The 25,436-nt window shown below is 51.0% G+C and overlaps 1 protein-coding gene across 8 annotated transcripts in view; it reads right to left on the bottom strand.

Moving 5' to 3' along the window:
* Window positions 1–25,436, bottom strand: part of SPTAN1 (spectrin alpha, non-erythrocytic 1) — a 49,432-nt gene that overhangs the window by 12,308 nt on the left and 11,688 nt on the right. For 2 of the 8 annotated variants that reach the window (XM_075578595.1, XM_075578598.1), the window contains exons 2-38: window positions 24,828–25,067; window positions 22,174–22,299; window positions 20,650–20,790; window positions 19,878–20,024; window positions 19,656–19,789; window positions 18,623–18,767; window positions 18,369–18,523; window positions 17,850–17,985; window positions 17,160–17,261; window positions 16,905–17,042; window positions 16,710–16,820; window positions 16,425–16,502; window positions 16,118–16,273; window positions 15,410–15,614; window positions 14,784–14,965; window positions 13,528–13,771; window positions 13,255–13,377; window positions 12,248–12,465; window positions 12,069–12,161; window positions 11,349–11,483; window positions 11,084–11,232; window positions 10,256–10,315; window positions 9,017–9,215; window positions 7,699–7,821; window positions 6,964–6,984; window positions 6,275–6,310; window positions 5,977–6,024; window positions 5,643–5,734; window positions 4,864–5,008; window positions 4,589–4,770; window positions 3,775–3,874; window positions 3,491–3,688; window positions 3,251–3,397; window positions 2,908–3,011; window positions 2,084–2,246; window positions 927–941; window positions 49–180 (exon numbers count right to left, since the gene is read on the bottom strand). In XM_075578595.1, coding sequence (XP_075434710.1) covers window positions 49–180; window positions 927–941; window positions 2,084–2,246; window positions 2,908–3,011; window positions 3,251–3,397; window positions 3,491–3,688; window positions 3,775–3,874; window positions 4,589–4,770; window positions 4,864–5,008; window positions 5,643–5,734; window positions 5,977–6,024; window positions 6,275–6,310; window positions 6,964–6,984; window positions 7,699–7,821; window positions 9,017–9,215; window positions 10,256–10,315; window positions 11,084–11,232; window positions 11,349–11,483; window positions 12,069–12,161; window positions 12,248–12,465; window positions 13,255–13,377; window positions 13,528–13,771; window positions 14,784–14,965; window positions 15,410–15,614; window positions 16,118–16,273; window positions 16,425–16,502; window positions 16,710–16,820; window positions 16,905–17,042; window positions 17,160–17,261; window positions 17,850–17,985; window positions 18,369–18,523; window positions 18,623–18,767; window positions 19,656–19,789; window positions 19,878–20,024; window positions 20,650–20,790; window positions 22,174–22,299; window positions 24,828–25,064 — 4,920 coding nt within the window. In that variant the 5' untranslated portion in view covers window positions 25,065–25,067. The remainder of the gene's footprint in view (window positions 1–48; window positions 181–926; window positions 942–2,083; window positions 2,247–2,907; window positions 3,012–3,250; window positions 3,398–3,490; window positions 3,689–3,774; window positions 3,875–4,588; window positions 4,771–4,863; window positions 5,009–5,642; window positions 5,735–5,976; window positions 6,025–6,274; window positions 6,311–6,963; window positions 6,985–7,698; window positions 7,822–9,016; window positions 9,216–10,255; window positions 10,316–11,083; window positions 11,233–11,348; window positions 11,484–12,068; window positions 12,162–12,247; window positions 12,466–13,254; window positions 13,378–13,527; window positions 13,772–14,783; window positions 14,966–15,409; window positions 15,615–16,117; window positions 16,274–16,424; window positions 16,503–16,709; window positions 16,821–16,904; window positions 17,043–17,159; window positions 17,262–17,849; window positions 17,986–18,368; window positions 18,524–18,622; window positions 18,768–19,655; window positions 19,790–19,877; window positions 20,025–20,649; window positions 20,791–22,173; window positions 22,300–24,827; window positions 25,068–25,436) is intronic. The other 6 variants (XM_075578596.1, XM_075578601.1, XM_075578597.1 and 3 more) reach the window with 3 other exon arrangements.

Below are 25,436 nucleotides of genomic sequence, written 5' to 3'. Positions count from 1 at the left end.
AGATCCACGGAAATCCCGCAGCAAAACCTCGTCTCAAAAGCTGCTCACCTTCACGGCGTCCTCGCTGCCGGCGCAGGCGCCGCGTTCGATCAGCGAGTTCCCCATGTCTATGACGCCGCGGATACGGTCAGCGTTGGCGTGAAGCTCGGCCTCGAACGCCTGGTGCTTCTGGTGTTTGCTCTGCGGGGCGGCGGATAAGAGACTGGTCAGAGGATACGATCCCCTGTGAGCTGCCCAGATTCTCGCAGCTCAGGATCAAATGATTCCAGTTCAAAGGGGTCAGGTTAAATCCTTTTCTCTAACCCTTTAAAACGATGGCAATGTCCTGGAGTTTGGGGCGTTTGGTTAGGGTTCAGGACAGTTGGGAAGGTTTTTGCAGGGATGGCGAGGAACCCTGTGTCTTGCCTATAACTTGGTGATGTACGGGGCACACAAGACTTTATTAACATGAGCTACACAAAGGCAACATTACACAGAGCACTGGGCTAGCGCTGAACACACGTTCTGCATGAAGAGTCATTGCACACAATGAGACTGTTTCCTGCCACATACCCCCCCCTTGGCCTTGCAATGCGTTGCAGGGCCAACCAAAGGGGTTTAACAACCCCACCCATAGTGCAGTTTGTACCTCCACCTCTCACCGGTGTGGCCAAGGCAAGCAGCCAGACACGGGTTTTTTTTTTAACCCACAGAACAGTGGGAATTGTAATGAAAGTCATGCAGAACGTGCCCTGCTGCAAGAATAAAACAAAACGTCCATGGAAGAATTGGCAACGAAATAAAAAGCCAGCGGGAGCTGATGGCAATGAGATAAAATAAAGACATGGAGGGCTGGGCCCACACGGATGGAGTAACACACCAAACAGTTGTGGCTACACACGCAGGTGAGAGACACACAGAAAATGATGCAAATCCTAACAACTTACCAGCAATTTGGAAAGCTATAAAACAGATTAAGAAGAAAAGGTATTGAGTACAATGATACAGCACAGCCCACTCACATTACTCAAATCATCTTTATTCCTGTAAGAATGTATTGACCAGTGATTCCAAACGGGGGGTACACGTGAGGGGTCTGAGCCCGTGTGGGGACTGCGCACTTAGGCCCCAAACTGCACCTTAGCGTGGTGGGTATAGCCGTTAATTACAGCAGAAGCTTCCAAAGTTGCTCCCCACAATGCTTTGCATCAACAGCAGCAAGGCATTGTGGGACATGACTTTAAAAGCTGTCACAGTGATAGCTGTACCCTCCCCCCATGCGGTCTGCACACAGTGAGGGGCAGTTTGGGGCCTTATTAAGCACATGTCCCCACAAGCTCAGGACACTATCCTATCCTCAGCCTGTGATTATTACCTATAAATAATTCACAAATGTCCGTCCCTCCATCACGCTCTCTCTCCTACACCCTTTCTGCTGCACGGTCATGTTATACAGCGCTGGGAAGCGCTTTGCAGGACAATTCTTAGAGTTTTGAAATGTCAACACACACACACACACACACACACACACACACACACACACACACACGTTTGTCTGAAATTCACTTCACTTGAGTGGCATCCTGTACTAATTATTTATAATACACAAACCTTCTAGAGAAGGGGCAGCCAACACCCGTCCTCAAACCCTCCCAACAGGTCAGGTTTTCAGGATATCCCAGCTTCAGCACACGTGGCTCAATCTATCCCTGCTTCAGCACAGATGGCTCAGTCTTTAAATGAGCCACATGTGCTGAAGCAGGGATGTGCTGAAAACCTGACCTGTTGGTGGCCCTTGAGTACTGGCGTTGGCCCCCCCTGTTCTATATGTTATTCCAGCAGGAAATGCCACCGTCACAATCCTTTGAGCATTCAGCTGTAAACCTTACTTCCTGGGTGCACAGTAACATTTTGGGTTGCACTCCCCTGGTCAGTGACAGGCTCATCAAGAAGAGGTTAAGGAGCCCTGGCAAAACGTAACCGTGTATGCGTCTCTGTACATGGCGAGCCTGCACTATCAGAGCTTGCTGTAAAACCTCACACTAGTTGGGGCTGCACTATAGAGAGAGCACCCATATTGTCCCCTCTCCCGTGACACACACACCTGGATGTTTGTGGGATCCTTATAAGACTCGTCGCTGGCGGTCTGCAGCTTCTCGCTGATCCAGGCTTCAATTTCATCCACATCTCTGCTGAACTGCTGCAATGTCTGAGACTCTCCCAGCTTGGACCTCTTCTCAATCATCTGAGCTTTCAGGCGGCGCCACCTGCAGCAAAGAGGCGTTAATCAACCGCCAGAGAGAAAGAACTCCAACCCAACCTCCAACCCAAAACCCAACCTCCAACCCAAAACCCAACCTCCAACCCAAAACCCAACCTCCAACCCAAAACCCAACCTCCAACCAAAAATCCAACCTCCAACCCAAAACAAAACCTAACGTCCAACCCAACGTCCAACCCAAAACCCAACCTCCAACCCAAAACCCAACCTCCAACCCAAAACCCAACCTCCAACCCAAAACCCAACCTCCAACCCAAAACCCAACCTCCAACCCAAAACCCAACCTCCAACCCAAAACCCAACCTCCAACCCAAAACCCAACCTCCAACCCAAAACCCAACCTCCAACCCAAAACCCAACCTCCAACCCAAAACCCAACCTCCAACCCAAAATCCAACCTCCAACCCAAAATCCAACCTCCAACCCAAAATCCAACCTCCAACCCAAAACAAAACCCAACGTCCAACCCAACACCCAACGTCCAACCCAACGTCCAACCCAAAACCCAACGTCCAACCCAAAACCCAACGTCCAACCCAAAACCCAACGTCCAACCCTAAACCCAACCTCCAATCCAAAACCCAACCTCCAACCCAAAACCCAACCTCCAACCCAAAACCCAACCTCCAACCGATAGCAAAACCCACCTGTCCAGGACCTCATTGCGGCGGGAAGCAATGTCCCCTTTGGAGTAGTGATCGGCAGCGATCAGCTGGTCAGCAAAAGACTGCAGAGCAGCGATCTTCTCTTCCTGTCGCACAGAAAAGCCACAGACTTCATTACGGTGCAACACAGAGGCTTATATCAAATCACCGTTTAGATGAAGGTGATTTGGTGAAGGTGGGGACAGGTAGAAGGTGGATAATACATTGAAGTGTTGGTTAAGATCCACTCGAGGTAATAGTTGGAGCACTGCAAACACATGCATGTTAAAGCCAGCCTCCCCACTATGACCCGCCCCCATTTCTTGCAGCTGGCTGCGTGTGTTACCTGGACATTAATGGCTTTATCAAAGTCTTCATGCTTCTTAATAAGCGCCTCCACACTGTCCAGAGAATCCCCTTTGTCTTCGCTGTTAAGGAAGGCTTCGCGGGCTGCCATCCAGTTCTCTGCCTGCTCGCAGTCCCGATTAAAGAGCTGCAGGGTGGTGCGCAGGGAAGAAACGGGTAAGGAGGGTGCAGGAGGAAGTCACTGGAAGCATCAGACGCTGCGCCTGTGACAGGACGTTACCTGGAGCTCCAAGCATTGATCCAACGTCATCCGGCGCTGCACCCAGGCCTTTTCCAAGCTTGCGCGTTCCTGGTCCAAGACATCCAGCTTCTCCTTGATCTCTGGGCTGGCGTAATGCCCACGAGCCAGCAGCTGCTGCCCAAACTGCTCAAAGGCCTGGAAAGTGCCAGCTCTGGCATCAATCTCTGTGCGGTGCTCCTGGGAGGCAGGAACAAAGACAGTTTCGTTAGTTCCAGCAGCCGCAGAGATTCAAAGGTAGGCCGTGCGCCGTATCGGTATCTGACCTGGTGCCGTTCCAACAGAGCCTCGGCTCCAGTGACATCCCTGGCGAGTTCATCGGATGACACCAAGCCCCGGATACCGTTAATCCAAGACATGAGATCCCTGTGGGATGGAACAAGAACAGTTAGACAGGTATTAGTGAGTCTGGGAGCACACAAAAGATTGTTTCAATGGGGAATCAGTACATGTCAGCAAGTACTATTAGCGAGTGGTGGTATATTTTATTACCATTACGTTTGAACCCAGAAGACGGGTATATACCAAGAGTTGGCAACTCCAGTCCTGAACAAGTCAGGTTTTCAGGATATCCCTGCTTCAGCTCAGTCAAAGACAGCCACCTCTGCTGTTGCTAGGATATCCTGAAAACCTGACCTGTTGGTGGCCCTTGAGGACTGGAGTTGCCCACCCATTGTCTATCCCTACGTACCCCTCTGCAGATCTAAGGAAACCTAACATTGCAAGTTGCCAAAGACGGCATAAACGATATGACCATCGCTCCCCGCTATTACACAACTCATGTTGTAGACCAAAGGCCAGTACTCCCAGCACACGTTTGTCGCAATCATCAGTCAGGGCATTTGTGAGGCGTGACTGGCGAGGAAGGCATGTGAAAAACACTTTCTTTACTTCCCCCCCTTATACGCTTGTCACTTCAACGTATCACATGTCAAACCAATACATTTACTCCATTGCACCCACCGCCACCCCCAACTGGTGTCAAAATGTGGGTGTGCCACAAGAGTTGCCAAATCCCTCCATGCGGCACCTTTATGCCAGCGACATGCCACTGATGGCTCTCGGCAATGGTTTCTTTACCTGAAGTCACTTAGGAAACGCTGCAGGTCGTGAGAGTCTCCCAGTTTCTCCTTGCGCTGGTCGGCACGTTTGCCGAGGCTGTTCCAGGCCTGGTTGAGCTCCGTGCATTTCTCCTGGATGTCTTCAGCAGACTCTGGGTGCGACTGGATCAGACGCTCGGCCGTCTCTCCCAGGGAGTTGACCTAGAACACAAACACAAAGGGGATTTTGAGAATGAATACAGGAGTCGTCTCTCAGAGAAGGTCTTTTATGCACGAGTTAGGATGATTCCTGACCTTATCTCCCAGAGCCGCCAGATCTCTCTCGAACCCCTCATGTTTGCGCTGTAGAGCCTGAACACTGGCCAAGTCATGTCCATAGCTGTCTGTATTCAAAGCCTGATTCTTCTCTTCAATCCATTCTTTTGTCTCATCGGCATCTCTGCAAGACAGACAGATTTTAGGAACATTTTAAAAAGTCAAAAAACAGCCATTAGTGCTTCTGCATGTCTTCCAAAGGGCCCCAAACCTAGGTCCGTCACCATTGTCACACACACTTGTGAAAATGCAGGCGAGGATTCTGGGTAGGGACATGTCCGTCAGCACACAGTGGGGTCACTTTCAGCTTCCTATCCATTTTATTACATATTCCATCAAGCTTTTGATGCTACATTAAACGGATTGTACAGCTGGGACAAAGTGATACAGAACCAGTGGATCAGCTCAGGCACCGCTATTACATCCCTCGGGACCCATATCAGTTTGACTTTGGTCACTGATTCTGTAATGTGAATCGATCAGCGGTAGCAAAGGCGACAGTAAAAATAAATAACAAAACATGTTGAAGTACTTATCAATTGTTGATTCCCATTGGGCTATAGATTACTGGCCTCATTCATAGGTCAGCTTGTGAAAATCTTGTACTACGACAATTCAACAGTAACAGGTCTGTGATGCACCACACAATGTAACACATTTATATCTGTGTCAGCGAAGGTGGCACACAATCATTTCAGTGATTGGGCGCGGTAAGACTGGTGACTGCACACGGGCCCTGCTCTTGCATGGCACATTACCTGTGGAATCTCTGGACTTCGTGGGCGCTGCCCAAAAGCTGGCTCCTCTCCTCTGCCATCTGCTGCAGGGATCTCCAGCGCGCATTCAGATCCTGCAGCAGAGAAACCCAGCAGGAAAACGTAAACCGCAATGGCGTTAAAGGCTAAGCTAGAGAGAGCTGTACTGAAACCAGAACGCATTAAGCCTGCATTAACATGTCGTAAGGCAGGGGTGCTGAACTCCAGTCTTCAAGAACCTCCAAACAGGTCATTTTATAAGAAATAGCGACACACACACAGGGCACAATCTCTGAGCAATGTAGAAACGCACACTACAGGAATCAGAGGTTCCTACCTTGATAGAGTTGAAGGTAGCCACAGAGTGAACGGCCGTCCGAACAGACTGTCAAAAAAGATGCACATAGAACGTTATTCGTGCGTACGTACAATATACCCAAGACCGTTACATCGCATTATAAAACAACAACGAGGAGATAACATTGTGCCTAGCACTTGCTTTGGGAAGTCAGCAACCTCCTTTAACTTCGGGTTTTGATGTTAATTTAGCCAATTCTCACAAAGTCAATGCACTTGGAAACAGGATAATGTCTAAGGAAATTGAGGATAAGAATCAGACAAAAGAGGACTCCTACCTTCCACGGAGAGGCGGACTTGGAGTCGCCTTCATCCTGCACAACACACAAAGGAGACGGGCATTGTAAGATGGGCACAGTGCAGAAGGTGGAAAGACTATTTGCAAAGCAAGACGCAGTGAGTCATCGATAACTGCGCACACGGCAAATGTTTATCTGTTAACCATCGTGGAAGAAGCCACTTAAATAAAATAACTCAAGGAGATTCAACGAAGAGTTACTAGTGTTACAGGAGAAATCCAAGCGGCGGTCGTGGGAGCTTTGAAAAGCGGCCATTATGTGAACCCTGCTACCCAGCCAGAGCGGCTACTGGCACCCGTTTCGGAGGCAAGTATCTCTGGAAGCAGGGGGTCCCCGAAGCTGAAATTAACAGCGTTCAGCTCTGGAGACGCCCTGCTTCATTCCTGCGTAAATAAAATTAAAAAAATAAATAAGGATAAAAAGTGCTTGGATTGCCCGTTTAAACCGTTGGAGTGCCTTATGTAAGCTGGCTGGGTGAAGCACCGCCATCCTATTGTTTCAGTGTGTGTTAACATACATGTACCTGTCATACAATGGTATTGTCCGTGCTCCCACTTTGTACTGTGCTGCAGAATAGGTTGGCGCCATGCATATAAAAGATACTAATAGCAAGGTCACTTCCCACAAACGCTGCTAATCTCAAAACCCAGAAAAACCCGGACACTTACCCTCTGCATCCCGTACACCTCCTGAAACAAAAACAAAACAAAAAAAAAGGGTCAAATGATTTAAATAAAGGCTTAGTTATAAGAATATAAAAGCAGGCGGGTGAGAGCATTGGGGAATCGCAGGCGGGTGAGAGCATTGGGGAATCGCAGGCGGGTGAGAGCATTGGGGAATCGCAGGCGGGTGAGAGCATTGGGGAATCGCAGGCGGGTGAGAGCATTGGGGAATCGCAGGCGGGTGAGAGCATTGGGGAATCGCAGGCGATACTATGCACAGTGCAGGAGGACATCGTCTCTGTACTAAAAATAAACCACTGTTTGGTGTAACTGATGAAATGTACCCATCTACCCTATACAGCAAAAGGTGGGCAACTCCAGTCCTGAAGCTCCACCAACAGGTCAGGTTTTAAGGATATCCCTGCTTCAGCACAGGTGGCTCAATCGTGGCTCAGTCTTTGACTGAGCCACCGACTGATTCACCTGCGCTGAAGCAGGGGATATCCTTAAAACCTGACCTGTTGGTGGACTTTGAGGACTGAAGTTGCCCATCCCCTGTTATACACGGACACATTGTGTTCTTGTTGAATAAAAGTATGTGCGGTTTTGTTCTCAGTATTTGGCCTGGTGTGTAGGGCTTCCCTTCTGTGCCAACACATTGTGGTGTGCGGCGTTATTGGCTTGTTACATTCCCGCGCGGCGTTTCTCTGGAGAGGGGGGCAGGGTCTGTTTCTTACACACCTGTGTCTGCATTGCCTGCACTGCCTGCACTGGCTGCACTTCCTCTGTCATCAGCCCTTCCGATTCCAGGTCGTCGGCGACCTTGTTGATGTCCTTCAGGCGCGATTCATTCGCTTTCAAGTCCTTAAAGGAAACAGTTGGAGAAGATATTAGTTTACATGATGTATAAATCGCTTCGCTAAGATCTCGTCATGGCTTCACATTATTGTGTTTCCGTTATATCAAATGCCTCCTGCGATGCCCAACAGCTGAGGGTCTCCAGAGCACTACCCACCAATCCCCTAAATACGTCAGATCAGACGGCTTATGTATAAAGTGTTGCTTAAAGCAATTTTGTTGCAAAACTGACGCACAGAATCGCAACAAATTGCCGTGTCTTGGCGCGGCACAGTATAAAACAGATTTTGTCATGTTGTTCTACGACTTTATTTTCAAGAAGAGAATGACGCTGGGGGCGGAGTTAAGAGGCAGAGCTTGGATGTTGTCGGTGGCGCACATGTAACAAAACCGGAAAAGCACCCGCCACTTTTGTGAGCCAGAAATGTGCCAAAATTAGCCGTCACGTTTTTCTTGGTGTAAAAGACATCGCAAGTAGAAGGAAAGGATTCTTAACGCGGTCATATGTATGAACACGACGCACGCCATTGAAAGGAAACGGTGTGCCACGTGTAAGAACATGAATCGTGTCGTACCAATATATGCCGATAATTATTTTAGGAGTCATTGATTTTCTTTTCGCCAAATACACCCTCTTTCCATTTATGTCCCACAAAAATAACGCTTTACACATATTAAAGTATGCATCCTGCGGCAGCCACAATGCAAAGAGTTCTTGCCGAGAAGCCAGATGTTGGCACAACTAGCAGTTTGGCAATGCTTAAATATAGAAGCGGATACACTTCGATTTTATATAAAATGTGTGAATTTGTAATACTCATGTTCAGTAGCGCAACCAGGGGAGGGGTGCAAGTGCGCATTTGCACCCAAGAATTGGTCTCGCGCTTACAGAGGCCCCGCGCTCTTCCCCACACCAATGGAGCCGATTGCCGGGAAAGAGCGGGGGCCTCTGTATAAGAGCAGCCATCCTCAACGACGTTGTGGCGTCATGGTGACGAGACATCACATGCCACGACAACGCCTCGTACCGTCATGGGACGCAGCGACCTTATGACTACGCAGCGTCACAGGACGTTGCGACGTCGATGGGGAGGGCTGTTAAAACGGCACCCCTCCTCCCCTCCCCCCCCCCCAATCAGAACTTTTGCCTTTTTTCGTGTTACCGGATTGAAGAATGTAGATGGGCAATGTCCAAACTCACCTTCTGGAAATCGTCAAACTTCTTCTGCAGCACCTCCACCTGCTCCAGGTCCGTGCCCACCTCCTCGTTGGTGAGAGCAGATTCCTTCTCGTTAATCCACTGCTGCAGCTCGTTGGCCTCGCGGAACAGCATGAACTTCTTGCAGCTCTTCCCCAGCATGTCCTTGCGTTTCTCGCCCATCTCCAGGATGTTGTGGTACCTGCAGAGCACAAGGAGGAGCAAAAGCTCAGCGTCAGGAACACGATCACACGATGAAAAGCCCAGTAAGCCGCTTCTGCCGAGTGCGCACAGCACAATTCCTACAGCATCTGCACATCCTTTAAGCCGCAAAGCGTTACCTCACCGCCGAGACACCTCAAGCTGCAACCCACAACTAGACAATACTAAGTTGCAGCAAGACAGCATGCACACTTCCCAATGGCATGACAACAAGCGTGATGCGGTCATTTGGGGCAACACTGTGAAAATGGCTGCTCTTGCTTTTTCCCATTGTAACTTTTGTATAACCGATCAGGAAACCTGGGGCAGTTCATCAGGTGTCTTCCAGAGCATTCAGTTTTAATGCTGATGTTACTTATTCGTTGTTTTTATAAACAGCACAAATTAAAGGGCCTTGCAGAGCTGTAGGTGGCAGGTAGGTCACGAGTGGCACTGATCTAAAAGGTCAGTCTTGCTTTGACAATTGTCACAAAAGGTCTCAATACTCTGCTGCGACTAACGGCCTTCTTCCCAAATCTAACAGGTCCAAATAGTCCCTACCATTCCACACGTAGCCCAATGTCACATGGAATACCTGTTTAAACTTGCAGTTATTACTTTCCAGGGTGTATACTTTTAGTAACGTGGTGCCCTTACAGACACCAGAGGAACTATGACAGGATTAGAAAACCCCGCAGAACAGTCTGAGCCAAAGTGTTTAAGTAGCAAGAATTGTGAACAAGTCAACCTCTGACATGTCACAACCCTGCTTTATAAATGCCACCCGCAGCCTTGAAGTTTCTGTAACCAATCTTCCGAAGTGCTCATGCTTAGGAGCTAAAGTGCTGATGTTGGCCCAAAGATGCAGCCAGCGTCCCCGTCATCGTTCCAGTTTTTCTAGCTATGCAAGCAGCATCACTGATCATGCGGTCTTTAACCCTGTTCCTCCATAGAACATATGTAAAACCCAATATAGCCAAGAAAAGCACTGGGTGAGCAACAGATAGAACTGCTGGGTCAAACATGGCTATTTCTACTCACAGTTCTGAAACCTGTTTCATACGCAGAGAAACACTGCCAGCTTCCTTAGATAAGAGAGTCCTGCGCAGACAAGAGGAGGCACAGCAACAAAAAAACAAAAGCATGCAAATAATTAGTGTGATTAACGAAAGAAAGAGGTGCTGCTCCATCCAGGTGGTGCTGAACAGGGAGGTGCAGGTTACGAGATGCAACAATTTCAAGGTGATTAAATCAAGGACAATGATGTAAGCAACAGAGAAGGACGTGATAATGGGAGGGGAGGGGGGGGGGGGGGAAATCAGTCACAGGCAGGAGATGCATGCGAACGCTCAGTGATCTGTAGCTGTGAATGGGGGGAGCACATGAAGATCTTCAGGTTGTTTGGCGCGGGACCAAGTCCTACAGCCCCAAACTAGTATGGGTTAGAGCAGGGGTGGGTCAACTCCAATCCTCAAGGGCCAGCAACAGGTCAGGTTTCCGGGTTTTCCCTGCTTCAGCACAGGCAAGCACTGATTAAGCAACCTGTGCTGAAGCAGGGATATCCTGAAAACCTGACCTGTTGGTGGCCCTTGAGGACTGTAGTTGGCTACCCCCCGAGTTATATTATAAGTGAGACAGCGAAATCATATGTAGAAATAGAGGCGTGTGTGATTTCTTAGTTGTAAACCTGGTTTCATGCAGAATATAGGGAAGCGGGGGAATGTGGGACGACATGTAGAATATTGGAAGTGAAAGCATGAAATCTACACGGAGGAGTTCTAGCCATCTCCTTCCCCGTCTCCCTTCTTCTGCTTCTCTAGTCTGAGAGGACCTCCGGGAGCGGGTTAAACAATGAGAGAAGGCTCTTACTGGCCATCAATCTGCTCCTGTCGCAGAGCGATGTTTCCCTGTTCCTCTAGCAGGTTCTCCCGGGATGCAGACTGCGCTGGGTCCAGCTTCTTCACGTACGCAGCTGGCACGAAGCCCTGCCGATCGTTCACTTCCACCTTCCACCAGTCCTGCAGTAGAGATACATGATGATCGGAATTGCTCAGGCGGCACCTCACTACAATGCAGCTTTCCCCCCCGTTCAGACGCGCATGTTACTCATTAAGGGAGGAGGGGGGGCCGTTACCTTGTTGGTGCTGTTAAGCAGTGTGAGGATGTCGCCCTTCTTCATGGTGACCTCCCGAGGACTCTTCTCCTGATAATCATACAGTGCCAGCACCAGCTCCTTCCCAGTCTCGTCATCCGTTGGGGCAACTTGTTGCTAAAAATGAGAACAAGTTAGGAATATGCTCTTAGAGTCCACGCAGCGGTGTCGGTCAACGTTAAAAAGGGCACAATCTCTCCAAATAGAGTTTTATATACACGCACAGACAGCGGCTCAGCGAGTAACGATACGGACTGTAAATGCCACTGAGTGTGAAGCAGGGGAACCTGGTTTAATTCCCGGATTCAGCTCCTTGTGACCTTGGGCAAATCACTTTATCTCCCTGTGCCTCAGGCACCAAACATATAGATTGTAAACTCTACATGAAAGGGGCTGTGTCTGTAATAATCCTATGTGCTGCGCCCAGCGCGCTATACTGTAACTGTGACGCGCTTTGAGTCCCATTAGGAGAAAAGCGCCATATGAAATAAAGTTATTATAGACACAGGGGATCTGTTGCTGGCAGTTGCATTATTGTCACATGGACACAAACCATTCCCTCTGCACATTATTTCTTGAAACCAATTTTAGCACCCGTTCTTATCGCCTCAAAAATAAATGTAATAAAACAGGAAATGATAGTATCCTGCATTATATCTTGTAGGTCCGTCTGACACACAAACCCCTCCCGCAGACACTTACCCTGCAGGACTGAGCCTGCTCCGTCAGGGCCTGGATGCTGCTTCCATATGCGCGGAGATCAGACATAAGAGCTTCGTGCTTCTTCAGAAGCGCCTGAAGAACAAGAGCGACACATGAGGGAGGCGTGCGATGGAGGAGCACGCCCACCGGGTCTAGGCTGACGCGGGAGGACTTCTCACCTCGGCCGAGTCCTCGTCCTTTCCGTAGTCCGTGCTGCCGACGATGGGCTCCTTCTCGCGCATCCAGGATTCGGCCTCGTTGGCGTCGGCAAAGTACTGCTGCGCTTGCAGGGAGTCCTCCAGGTCCTGCCGGCGCTGGGACGCTTTGCCCTTCAGAGACTCCCACTTCTGGGTCAGCTCCCTCAGCTTCGCCTTGACCTCGTCAGAAGCAAAGTGGCCTGGTGAGAAGAAAGGTATAATGAGGGCTAAACAAAAAGCCATCGCAGGACCATCTTCAGAGGGCAAGGGAGTCGGCACATGAAAAAAAACCAAGATCACTCATCAGCTGCATCAGGAGCGGCCAACTCCAGTCCTCAAGGGCCACCACCAAGTCAGGTATTAGGGATATCCCTGCTTCAGCACAGGTGGCTCAGTCAAAAGACTTAGCCACCTGTGCTGAAGCAGGGATATCCTGAAAACCTGACGTGCTGGTGGCACTTGAGGACTGGAGCTGACCACACTTGGTCTAGAACTTCAGCCAAGAGCTGAAATTGGTACAGGTCTAGTAGAAGAGGCTCTAAAGCTTACACATACACCTCGGCATATACACCCTTTTAGCAATATTCAGAGCTTTAACATTATATACGGGAGACATTCAACAAGCCACCTCTGCAATGCAAACCTGGCAGATAGTTTTACGGCATTCTGGATACGGCATCCCCTGTACCCAATTTTCCAACTCCATCTGTCCATGAATTCACTGCATAACCCTGTTCTTTTAATGTAGCCATGTATTTTTTTATAACCCTGTGCCCAGGACATACTTGAAAACGAGAGGTATCTCTCAATGTATTACTTCCTGGTAACACATTTTTATAAATAAAATTCTGGTCTGCGTGCTGCTTACAAAGCAGAGTGCAGAGTGTATTACAATACGGTAGCAGGTAAGGCGGGGATGACATTCGACCAAGGAGCGCCGAAACCCAATGTTTTTTTTTTTTTAACCAGGATTTAAAGTCGCTCTTCACCTTCGCTGATCATCGAGTCTCCCTTCTGGGAAACGGCTTTAATGCGGGGCTCGTGTCCGGCTATCTCGGCTTGCAGGGCTTGGTGCTTCTTCAGCAGGTTCTGGACACCAATCAAATCCTTGCCTGAAACAACCAAAAAGCACATGAAGGACATCAGTGGAAAGCAGATTTCCTTTGTTATCCCCCAGACCGGTCTGCACATCTGATCAGAAAGGGTACATCAAAGGGGTCACAAATGTGCACACACAAGTAAGCAAAATCAGTAGCCCTTACCCCTGTTGGTAGAGGCTGCAATGGGTTCCTTCTCCCTTATCCAGGTCTCCTCGTCTTCAATGTCTCTGAAAAGCTGTTGCAGACGGAGAGAATCGGACAGCTTCTGCTTGCGGGCGACCATGGGCTCCTTCAGTGTGTCGTACCTCCCAACAAGTGCCTCCTGCTTCTTCCTGATGTTATCTGCGTCAAAGTGGCCTGCGTCTTGGAACTGACGCGCCTGGATGGTGATTCCATCAATACGATCCTACAAACAAACAAAAAATCAGAAAGATCCCAGACTTCACCCAGATGATTTTAAGATCCTGTGGGCAAGGGCCTCCTTACGGGGTGGGTGAAAAAGGGGGGACTTGTTTGTGTCATCTTGCAACATTGTATTTCATCCAGCTGGCGTGCAGAAGACGTTGTAACGCTTTCTTCAATGGGGGAGCAGAGGACCCCTAGCTAAACCTCTGCCAGGCCCAAGTTAAGATCACGATAAGAAACACATATCCTCCCTGGACAGTAACAAAACGTAACGCCAACCGGATCTTCGTGATGAGGTGGAAATTTTATACAAATTCAGCGTCCCATAAATCCATTAAGGTTGAAGCAGGGAAGTAATATGTCAGGTAACTCCGGATGGCTAAACTCTAGTCCTCAAGACACCCCGCCCCCTCCCCCAACAGGTCGTTTTCAGGATATCACTGATTCAGCACAGGTGACATAATCCATCCATGCTTCAGCTCAGGTGGCTCAATCAGAACTTCTGCGCTAAAGCTGGGGTATCCCATCATGAAAACCTGATCTGTTGGGGGGGGCTTGAGGACTGGAGTTAAGCCAGTTAATCCTAGCAGCGTTGCTTGCATCCACACCCTGAAATAGGGCTTTAGCAGTGTCTGGATGGGTGCAACGCTCCAGCTCACCATTATTTAATGAACATGGCGTGAATTCCTGCTCCTCTTCTCTGCGCCAGCAAAAGCCAGATATCACGCGCTGATTAACGGCAATTCTTGCATAACGGCACGGTACAAAGTCAACATGTTGACAACGTGACAATTAAGTGTAAGATTATGAGCTCAATTATGGCTGCTGCATATAGCTTCGTCAATAGGACGTTAGCTCGGGGAGCCGAACATCCGGTCCCGTTTTTGGATATTGCCACGTTATGTGCACTGACGTAACAAGAGTTTAGTGAATCCAAAGATTGTTGTCGTGATCTTCCTAACCTATGGACAATATACATCAGATGCAGAGCGGACTCTCTGAAAGTCCAGTACCTGGTGAGCTGCAACGTCCGCTTCCAGCAAAGCGTGCTTCTTCTGCAGGTTCTGCACATTGGTCAAGTCTTTGCCATAGTCATCTGAAGCCAGGTGTCCCTCCACCTCATACAGCCAGAGCTCAATGTCCTCCACATTACGGTTGAACTGCTGCTGTTGGTTGGCTTCACGCAGCTTTATACCTGGGTATCAGCAGGTAAAACATGACATTTAACTCGTGCCGCCTTTTCCCCTTGGCTTTCCATTGGGTAGAGCAGGGGAGTGCAAACTTGGAGGCGCGGCGGTTGCAGAGGCCCTGCGCTCTTCCCCAAGGCATTTAAATAAAATGCCGGGGAAGGCGTGAGGCCTCTGCAACTTCTCTAACCGGGCCGCCGAAGCCCGGGAGCAGGTAAGGAGAGGGGGGGCGGCAACAGGGGGGTGCAAGAGGAGCTTAACTCCAGTCCTCAGGCCCCCCACTCCCCCTAAACAGGCCAGGAATTCAGGATATCCCTGCTTCAGCACAGGTGGCTCAATCAGAGCCACCTGTGCTGAAGCAGGGATATCCTGAAAATTTGACCTGTTGGGGGGGGAGATTGAGGGCTGGAGTTGAGCTCCCCTGGGTTAGAGAACACGCCTGCACGTCCCACCTTTCAGTTCTGTAGCTTCCAGCAGCTTCTTCCACAGCGTGATGACGTCATTCATGCGCGTGGCCACCTCGTCGGATGCGTAATGGTTGACATCGATTAGCTTCTGCCCAGAGTTCTCCAGAGCTTCGATGCGGCTCTGGTTAGCAGAGAGCTCCGCCTCGAAAGCCTGGTGCTTCTGCACCTTCCCCTGGAGGTTGGACGGGTCCTGTGGGAACAGGAGAATGTTACCCTGGGGGGGGGGGACACTACGAACAGTCACTAAGTGGGCAGAAGTCGACTATAAAACAAAGGAATAAGCCTCAGGGGTCGGGGCTACACGGGTTGAGTTTAATTCTATATTGAACTGCATTTTGACACTTGGAAAATAAAGGTTGCCAATTGCATTTGGGTCCAAGAAGGGTCCAAGGCGAGCCCGATCCCGTTACAAAGCTTTGTAAGGTAATGCAGTAAGCAGCACTGGGCAAGTTTAGTTTCCAAAGCTTGGGGTGGCCAACTTCAGTCCTCCAAGGCCACCAACAGGTCAGGTAGTAAGGATATCCCTGCTTCAGCACAGGTGGCTTAGTCAGTGGCTCAGAAGAATACTGAGCCACTGATTGAGTCACCTGTGCTGAAGCAGGGATATCCTTACCACCCGACGTGCTGGTGGCCCTCGAGGACTGGAGTTGTCCGTCCCTGCCCTGGACCTACACGAACCCCCTCCACCCCCACCTTGTATGCCTCATCCGTTGCAGTTTTCATCTTCTCGTTGACCCAGCTCTTCAGCTCGTCCGAGTCGCGGAAGAATTGCTGCAGGTGGAAGGAGTCTGCCAGCTGGGTGCGGCGGTAGAGCGCCCGTTCGTGGAGGGCATTACGGCGGCTCAGCAGCTGAAACGGCACAGAGCGGTAAGTCGGTGCTCGCGCCAAGGGAGGGGGGGAAACCCCCCAACAACTTTCCAACTCCATGATCCACATGTAACCGTCGCAGCTTTGGGGTGGCTTAATGTGGATAAACCCACGCCCGACCTCCTACGCTTACCGCATCTCTGCGAGTAGCTACATCCTCCATGGCATAGTGGTTATTCTGGATCAGCTTTGTAGCAAACTCATCCAGGGCCTGCAAAGAGATCACGTATTAAACCTCGGCACTAACCAGGGTCTCATTTTATCATATAAAAGACACATCCATAAAAATGTATCAACTAAAAGCATCGACCAAACCCAAAAGATCTTTAAGGGCTCGTCCATTATTGGTATATACAGAGTCTGGATGACAGACGCAAACTCAAAGGGGGCCCCCTTTACGTACGGAGCTGTATCTTACCGTGATTTTCTCTTCCTGGGCACTGAGAGACTTCTCAAAGTCCTCATGTTTTTTCAGAAGAGCTTCCACACTGTCCAGAGAATCTCCCAAATCCTCGTTGAGCAGGAAGGCCTAGTACATGGAAGGAGAGGTCAGAATGATGCAGAGGTTCCCCCTTTCCCCCCAGCACGGCTGAAGGACAGAGGGCCAGCTCACCTCTTGCTTGCTCATCCAGTTGTCCACCTGCTCGGTGTCTCTGTAGAAAAGCTGCAGGTCCATGCACTGTTCGTACTGTTGTCGGCGGAGTTCCCACAGCTCCAGAAGGGTAGCTCTCTCTTCTGTTAGGATGGTGATCTGGGGAAAAAAAGGTGGGGAGAATTAAGCCAAGCGATAGACAATCTGAATAATAAAGTTCAACGACAGCCATATCAGGACAGCTGTTATGGGGGGAATTTCCCAGCGTAATTTTACCTTCTCCCTGACTTCATCGGAGGCATAATGTCCAGCACTGAGCAAGAGCAGTCCCGCTGCATCCGCAGATTTAAAACTGTCCTCGTGAGCATCTATTTCACCCTGCAAAATATATGAAAAAGCAATGCTTAGTGAAATATGGAATCGCCATTCAAAACAGACTATTCAAACCGCAGCCAATATTAAACAAGAAAAGAAATGCCTTTGTGCTCACCGACTGCACCCAGCGGTTTCACAGAATCACAGCACTACCTGCATCATTGCTGCAATGAGCATAAACCAGGAGTCTGCTGCCTCAATATGAAGAAACCTTTGGTGAGACAAGTGCCATCGTATTGCTTTGTAGGGACACTGAACCCATGTGTTTAGTCTCATTGTAAGAGCAGACCCCCTTATTATGCCTCGAGCTAGGCCTCTTGTGCACCTCCTTTCTAATATTGTATGCAGTAGCACTTTGCACTGAACTGTATATTGGTGCACTCGCTTATCTGTATTTATGCAAAGTCGGTTTCCGTTCCTGACATCTGACGTTATTCTGCCCCCTACACAAAGTATTTTAATGCCAACTACATGGGAGGTCTTCCAGTGTGTGAGTTACCAGTTTCGTCTTCGGAGAACCACTACTTCTATCTTTGGTAAGAGATACGCTTGCTGATGATGCCGCCACACCTGGGGTGCACGCTACTTTACCTTGTGCTCCTGGTGCCTATCCAGCAGAGCCTCGGCTCCAGCCACATCGTTAGCGAGCTCGTCAGCGTTGATGAGCGCTTTCATTTCGGTCACCCAGCTGGTCAGGTCCCTGAAGTCCGCAAGGAATCGCTGCAGCCTGAGAGAGGAGAAGAAATTACAATCAAAGTTAATGTAAGTAACGCTGGGGTCAGGGTCTGAGAAGGCACACAGGCAGGCACACAGGCAGGCACACAGGCAGGCACACAGGCAGGCACACAGGCAGGAACACAGCCAGGCACACAGGCAGGCACACAGGCAGGCACACAGGCAGGCACACAGGCAGGCACACAGGCAGGCACACAGGCAGGCACACAAGCAGGCACACAGGCAGGCACACAGGCAGGCACACAGGCAGGCACACAGGCAGGCACACAGGCAGGCACACAGGCTTTCATTACAATGCTATATGTTAAAGACAGATGCTCCTCCCATTGTAGCTGTGATCTCTTCCCAGCTCTCATTCAGTTGAGCAACACTTACTTGTAAGAGTCGTTGAGGCGAGTGTGACGTTCTGCTGCCAGGGTGCGGATTTGCTCCCAGTTTGTGATCAGCTCTTCTCCCTTCACCTGAATCTGGGGGGCGTTCTGTGGGTGCGACTGCTGCAGGCGGTCCGACTCTGTGCATAAAGCCTTCACCTGCACGCAGAAGGATCAGAGTCATGCTCTGCGGCCTTACCACCCTTGTCCTCCCGCGTCCTTAGAGGAACCTGCCAGAAGGCCGGGGGGGCATTGTACCTTTTCCTCCAGTGCGGCCAGGTCCCGCTCCAGACCCTCGTGCTTACGGAGAAGGGCTTGTACGCTGGCCAGGTCTCTGCCGAAGTCATCGGATGCCATCAGCTGCTCCTTCTCTCGGATCCAACCAATGGTTTCATCTACATCTCTGAAGCCAAGAAAGGAGTAGGTTAGCTTGTTTCATTCTGCTGCAACCTGCACGGGTGCTATGGATCCAACATTGTCCATGCATGTTATAAAGATCCAGCTTGCACACGTTCAAACGTCTGCATTAGTTTAATGAAATACACAGTTAGGGCTCTTGCTCAATAAGTTTGAAGTCCTTTCCCAGTACCGGAGCAGAGTGTCGGGCCATTCAGATGAGTGGGGCTAAAATGTACTCTAGCACAGGGGTGCGCACACGGTTTTCTAAGGGGGCGCGGCAGCTAGAGGTCCCGCGCTCCCACCCAAGGCATTTAAATGAAATGCCGGGGTACCGTGCAAGGCCTCTGTAACGTCTCTTACTTGGTCTTCAATGTCGCGTCGCTATGGTAACCCGGAGTCAAATGACGCCACGGGGTGATGTCACATGACCCCGCAACGTCACTTGACGCCGGAGCCGAGCAGAGGGGGCGCGAGCAGGGCAGGAGAGCGCAGGAGGACGCAGAGAGAAAACTGGGCGCACCCCTGCGCTAGCACAAAGAAGCTGCTTCACAGCATAATAAAGAAAGGTCTAGGATTGAAAGAAATATCCACCATGCGCTTTCCCTGGAGGCTCCGGATTCACCGATCCCATATGGTGAATGTTTTAAGTGAGAACGAATGGAATCGGGCCAATCTCAAAACCAGTGTACAACATGTTGTCCGGCCAACATCCTTCCACTCAGGTACTCAGGTAAAAACTCATGGCGATGTGTGGGCGAGCCACCCACAGGAGCCCAAGAGATTAGTTCCAGAGGGGCCTGGCACACATTTGCAACACATTGCAGCCTCTGCGGCACTATAGGCCAGTAACAGGGTATCCCCGAGACAAAGATAACACATCAGCTTCACACACCTGTTGAAGCGCTGAACCTCCGCAGCTCCGAACAGCTTCCCCTGCCTCTGGAGAGCCAGCCCCTTCAGGCGCTGCCAGCCGGCGTTCACCTCATCTTGTTTGGTCTTGATCAAATCCAGTTCGGGGTGTTCCTCCTGCAGACCAAGCGAATACCGGCGTTCATGCGGTTACTGCGGCGGTTATTTGGCGCGGAGGAGGAAAGCGGTTCCCTCGTTTTGTTACCTGGACGAGCTTGCTCGCAAACTGGTTGACTTCGTTAACCCTTTCCTCGTGAGCGGCCAGGTCCGTCTGAAATTCTTCAAACTTCTTCTGTAAAACTTCCACGTGCTCCAGGTCCTGCCCGAGTTCCTCGGACGTGACGATCGCCTCCTGGTTACAGAGGACGTGGAATGTTTTAATCGCAAATCCTCGCGGCCGGGAAGACCCGAGGCAGGCAAATAACGCAGGAATATCGTGTATATTACCAGGTCCGCGCGCTGCCGTCATAGCGACATGCTACAGTCTGCAACAAATTCCCAAACGCACTCTCCTTACCTTCCCCAGCAAGTGGATATCATCAGAAAGTGAAGAATCGCAGGAAACCAGTCCTTAAAATGCCCCCCATCCCTCCCGGTGCCTGTGTGCTGTGATGACTGTCTGTGTCAGTGCGCGCGAGAGGGCGGCAGTGCGTGCGAGAGGGGGCCAGGGCGCAAGAGAGTGCCAGGGCGCGTCTGTCACTGCGTCGCTCGGTGCGGAGAGCAAGAGGCATGCGAGTGCGAGGGCTTGATGTGGGACTAGTTGGAGCCGAGAGCAGAGGTGTGTGTGTGTGTGTGTCAAGTGTCACACAGATACAATGTGCTGGGTCCTGAAAATGCAGCCTGGCTCCTATTTTATTCTCTCAGCTACCTGATTATTTATTCATCTTAACATCTCCAAAACCCCAAGATGTGAGGCCAAGAAATTGTGATGCGATTATCACCACTCGAACACGAACCCGAGCATACAATGAACGCACCTTGTCATTGATCCAGTCCAGCACGTCCTCGCACTCCCGCAGGTACTGCACCAGCTTCTGAGCCTGCTGCAGTTTGACCCCCTTCTCTCGCATTTTCAGGAGCAGCAGTTCCCACAGGCGGTGCAGCTCCACCAGCCGGGTCTGACAGGTGGGAAACAAGCGTTACAATCCCTACAAGGGCGCTGTCACTCACGCAACAAAGGGCGCACTCTGGAGGACACGTCAAGACTCACACAATCAGGAGACAAGTAAAAGGTTTAAAGAATATGGACTACCTGACAGTATCAGCGCGCACACCTGAGCGTGGCGAGTAGGCCCACGGGAACAGTACAGGTGTCTCCCACTATCTCAGCACAAGTACCAATAATGTTTGTAACTGGGACCAAAGGGAAGCGGAATGGGGGCTGTGTCCAACTAACCACAAATTCCGGGACTTATGTTGGACTCCGGGTAAATACCAGGATATAGGGACACACGAGAGGGCTCTAATAAGGCCCAAACTGCTTCAACCCCTTTAATACTCCGTGGGGCAATAAAAGCAAAGGAGATAATGGTAGCATCTAACCCAGGGGTAGCCAACTCCAGTACTCAAGGGCCACCAACAGGTCAGGTTTTATGGATATCCCTGCGTCAGCACAGGTGGTTAATCAGTGGCTCAGTCCAAGACTGAGCCACCTGTGTCGAAGCAGGAACTGATTGAGCCACCTGTGCTGAAGCAGGGATATCCTTTAAACCTGACCTGTTGGCCCTCGAGAACTGGAGTTGCCCACCCCTCAACAGTAGCTGTTACCCCCTCCCATGTTAAAAGGGGCTGTGAATGTGCATCAGTTTTCATGAAACAGAGCTAGAAAGAAGATTACAAACACCAAAGAAGGCAGAGGGCATCACTGCACAGCCAGGCGCCTTCACCTACTAGGATGTGAGCCCCCACTTGAACAGCGGTTACTTTCGGGCGCTGTGCGGTCCGGTATGGCGTGAAAGACTAAACCACAGACAGATGCGTTATGAAAATGCATACCGTACCCACCTGACACTGCACAGCTGTGTCACAAGCCCCTACTTCCCTAGCCCAGGACACACCTGAGTCACGTTGTGTAACACATTCACCCGTACCACAGTGAATAAGAGCACCCCGAGCAATTATTAGTATTTTTGTGCGGGCAGAGGAGAATGGCCGGTGTAATTAATGCAGGCCGGTGTAATTAATGCAGGCCGGTGTAATTAATGCAGGCCGGTGTAATTAATGCAGGCCTCCAGTGATGCTATTTGCTAAGCAGTAAACTGTTTGGAGGGTGTAGAAGGGTATTGTTACTAACGGCAGAATGTGGAATTTCATGGAGAAAAAACAATCCCCAATCATGAAAGGCTGCATTAATCTATTTAATGCTGGGACACAATCTGATAGTGTTTAGAAGTGATGGTATCCTCACACTATTATTCTCCAACTATTATTCCAATCAGCGCTGCAGCATACTAAACAGAAACGTACTGCAAGCTCCTATATTCAGCTTTGGGAACACTCACCCTTATGGTCTCCGATGCAAAATGCCCCTCGGAAATCATCAGGTTTCCAGTCTCGTCCAGTTTAACGATGGCTCCCGCGTTCGCCTGGACTTCTGCCTCGAAGGCCTGGTGTTTCTGCAGCTTCCCCTGCAACGAAACCATACAAACTCAGCATCGCCTTCCTGCGCAGCACACATTCCTGACCCGTTTCCTGGGTGCTACGAGGGACAGAACCGGACTGATCCGTCAGAGCCCGGCACGTGGTAAATAAAGAGGTCACTCGTACACAGAATATACACACGTGTTAAGCATTTGACATCAGAAAGATCTATTCCATACACGATCTATTCCATACACCGTCCCAATGGTTGTGCAGACCAACAGCGCCTGTAACCTTCATGACCAGTGACGAGTACACGGAGCATGGACTAGTAGGGGTTTTGGGAACAATACATGTATTTAATTTCCATATTGCTAGTACTGCAACAATGCAAAACTCTGCTGCTCCATCAGAAGATGATAGTTGGAATAAGTATTTCTCTCTGGGTTTTCTATGTATTTTATGCAAGTGAACAAGGAACTGTACACCCGGATCTGCCTGAGGGGCCTGCAATGCCTTGCTTGACCCCCTGGAGGCAATGGGGTTAAAAAGGCATGATAAAGTAGCAGAAAGCGCTCAAGAGGAACGATTACTCTAAGTCCTCGGCCATGTTACTTGCTTGCTGGCGGAAGCACGCTGAGGCGCGCTCCCCTGCGCTTCCGGAAGCGCAGGTCTTAGGGGAATTTTAAATTCCCCCGCTTGCCGGCGAGACAGGCCGGTCACGTGAGCGGTTCGCCCAATGAGGGCGAACCAGCTCCGTGACGTCACTGGCCCGCCCCTGGCCAGTGACGTGCCCGCCCCCGGCCCGCCCCCTGACGGCTGCTGACAGCGCGTGCGGTAAGCAACCGCAAGGCCAGGGAAAGCACCCGCTTTCCCTGCGCCTCTGCACGCCAGCAGGGACCATGGACTCGGCCTAAGTATCTAACAGTACCTCTTAGATTGTAAGCTCCTGGGAGCGGCGACCTCCTGACCTATTGAGTTTCATCATGCCGGAGTTATTGCTAATTCTATTCGTTTGAGAACTAAGGTCCCAGTGCGGGTCCTGGACACAGATCCAGTCCCAGTGCAGGTCCTGGACACAGATCCAGTCCCAGTGCGGGTCCTGGACACAGATCCAGTCCCAGTGCGGGTCCTGGACACAGATCCAGCCCCAGTGCGGGTCCTGGACACAGATCCAGTCCCAGTGCGGATCCTGGACACAGATCCAGTCCCAGTGCGGATCCTGGACACAGATCCAGTCCCAGTGCGGATCCTGGACACAGATCCAGTCCCAGTGCGGATCCTGGACACAGATCCAGTCCCAGTGCGGATCCTGGACACAGATCCAGTCCCAGTGCGGATCCTGGACACAGATCCAGTCCCAGTGCGGATCCTGGACACAGATCCAGTCCCAGTGCGGGTCCTGGACACAGATCCAGTCCCAGTGCAGGTCCTGTACACAGATCCAGTCCCAGTGCGGGTCCTGGACACAGATCCAGTCCCAGTGCGGGTCCTGGACACAGATCCAGTCCCAGTGCGGGTCCTGGACACAGATCCAGTCCCAGTGCGGGTCCTGGACACAGATCCAGCCCCAGTGCGGGTCCTGGACACAGATCCAGTCCCAGTGCGGGTCCTGGACACAGATCCAGTCCCAGTGCGGGTCCTGGACACAGATCCAGTCCCAGTGCGGGTCCTGGACACAGATCCAGTCCCAGTGCGGGTCCTGGACACAGATCCAGTCCCAGTGCGGGTCCTGGACACAGATCCAGTTCCCGTGGGGGTCCTGAGCACAGATCCAGTCCCAGTGCGGGTCCTGGACACAGATCCAGTCCCAGTGCGGGTCCTGGACACAGATCCAGTCCCCGTGGGGGTCCTGGGCACAGATCCAGTCCCAGTGCGGGTCCTGGACACAGATCCAGTCCGGGTCCTGGACACAGATCCAGTCCGGGTCCTAGACACAGATCCAGTCCGGGTCCTGGGCACAGATCCAGTCCCAGTGCGGGTCCTGAACACAGATCCAGTCCCAGTGCGGGTCCTGGACACAGATCCAGTCCCCGTGCGGATCCTGGACACAGATCCAGTCCCCGTGCGGATCCTGGACACAGATCCAGTCCCAGTGCGGGTCCAGGACACAGATCCAGTCCCAGTGCGGGTCCTGGACACAGATCCAGTCCCAGTGCGGGTCCTGGACACAGATCCAGTCCCAGTGCGGGTCCTGGACACAGATCCAGGACCAGTGCGGGTCCTGGACACAGATCCAGTCCCAGTGCGGGTCCTGGACACAGATCCAGGACCAGTGCGGGTCCTGGACACAGATCCAGGACCAGTGCGGGTCCTGGACACAGATCCAGTCCCCGTGCGGGTCCTGGACACAGATCCAGTCCCCGTGCGGGTCCTGGACACAGATCCAGTCCCAGTGCGGGTCCTGTACACAGATCCAGTCCCAGTGCGGGTCCTGGACACAGATCCAGTCCCAGTGCGGGTCCTGGACACAGATCCAGTCCCAGTGCGGGTCCTGGACACAGATCCAGTCCCCGTGCGGGTCCTGGACACAGATCCAGACTTGCTTTTCTGGATTCAAAGCTGAAGCTCTCACCTGCAGGTTAGTCGGATCTTTGTAGTTCTCATCTGATGCGATCTGGAGTTTCTCCTGGATCCATTTCTCCAGCTCGTCTGCATCGCGCTGGAAGAACTGGAAGCGGTAGGAATCCTCCAACTTCTGCCGCCGCACGGTAGAGAGCTCCTTGAAACGCAGGTAACGGTCCAAGACTTGCTGGCGTCTCTCCTGGATGTCATCTGCCGTCTCCAGCACTTTAACTCCGCATGAATCCATTTTCTGAAATGAATCAAGCCCATGTCAGCTAAGCACAGCAACAACACAACTGCTACCTTGGTAAAGAGTCAGACAAGTAAACAAAGCCTCCTTAATGCAGGTCAGAAGGGAGTCACTTAACACTTTATTTGCCAGTGGCTTGAAATATATTGCTATTATTGTGCTGGCAACAAAAAAAGTAAATTCAAGCGCTAAAAAAATGAATAAAAATGCACCAATTCTGCCAAAATATAGATACGGCATTGGCGCGAGCAGGGTTGTGCAAAGAATAAAGTTTGTGCGCCCCTGATCTAGAGTGGGAATTTTCTGGCGACACTGTGTGTGTGTGAGTGAGTCTTACCTTATTCAGAGCGGACCCCCTCCTGTAGCGTT

This window comes from Ascaphus truei, chromosome 21, assembly GCF_040206685.1.
Source record: "Ascaphus truei isolate aAscTru1 chromosome 21, aAscTru1.hap1, whole genome shotgun sequence".
Lineage (NCBI taxonomy): Eukaryota > Metazoa > Chordata > Amphibia > Anura > Ascaphidae > Ascaphus > Ascaphus truei.
Note: the sequence above shows the minus strand (reverse complement) of the source record. Positions and strands in the feature narration are given on the sequence as shown.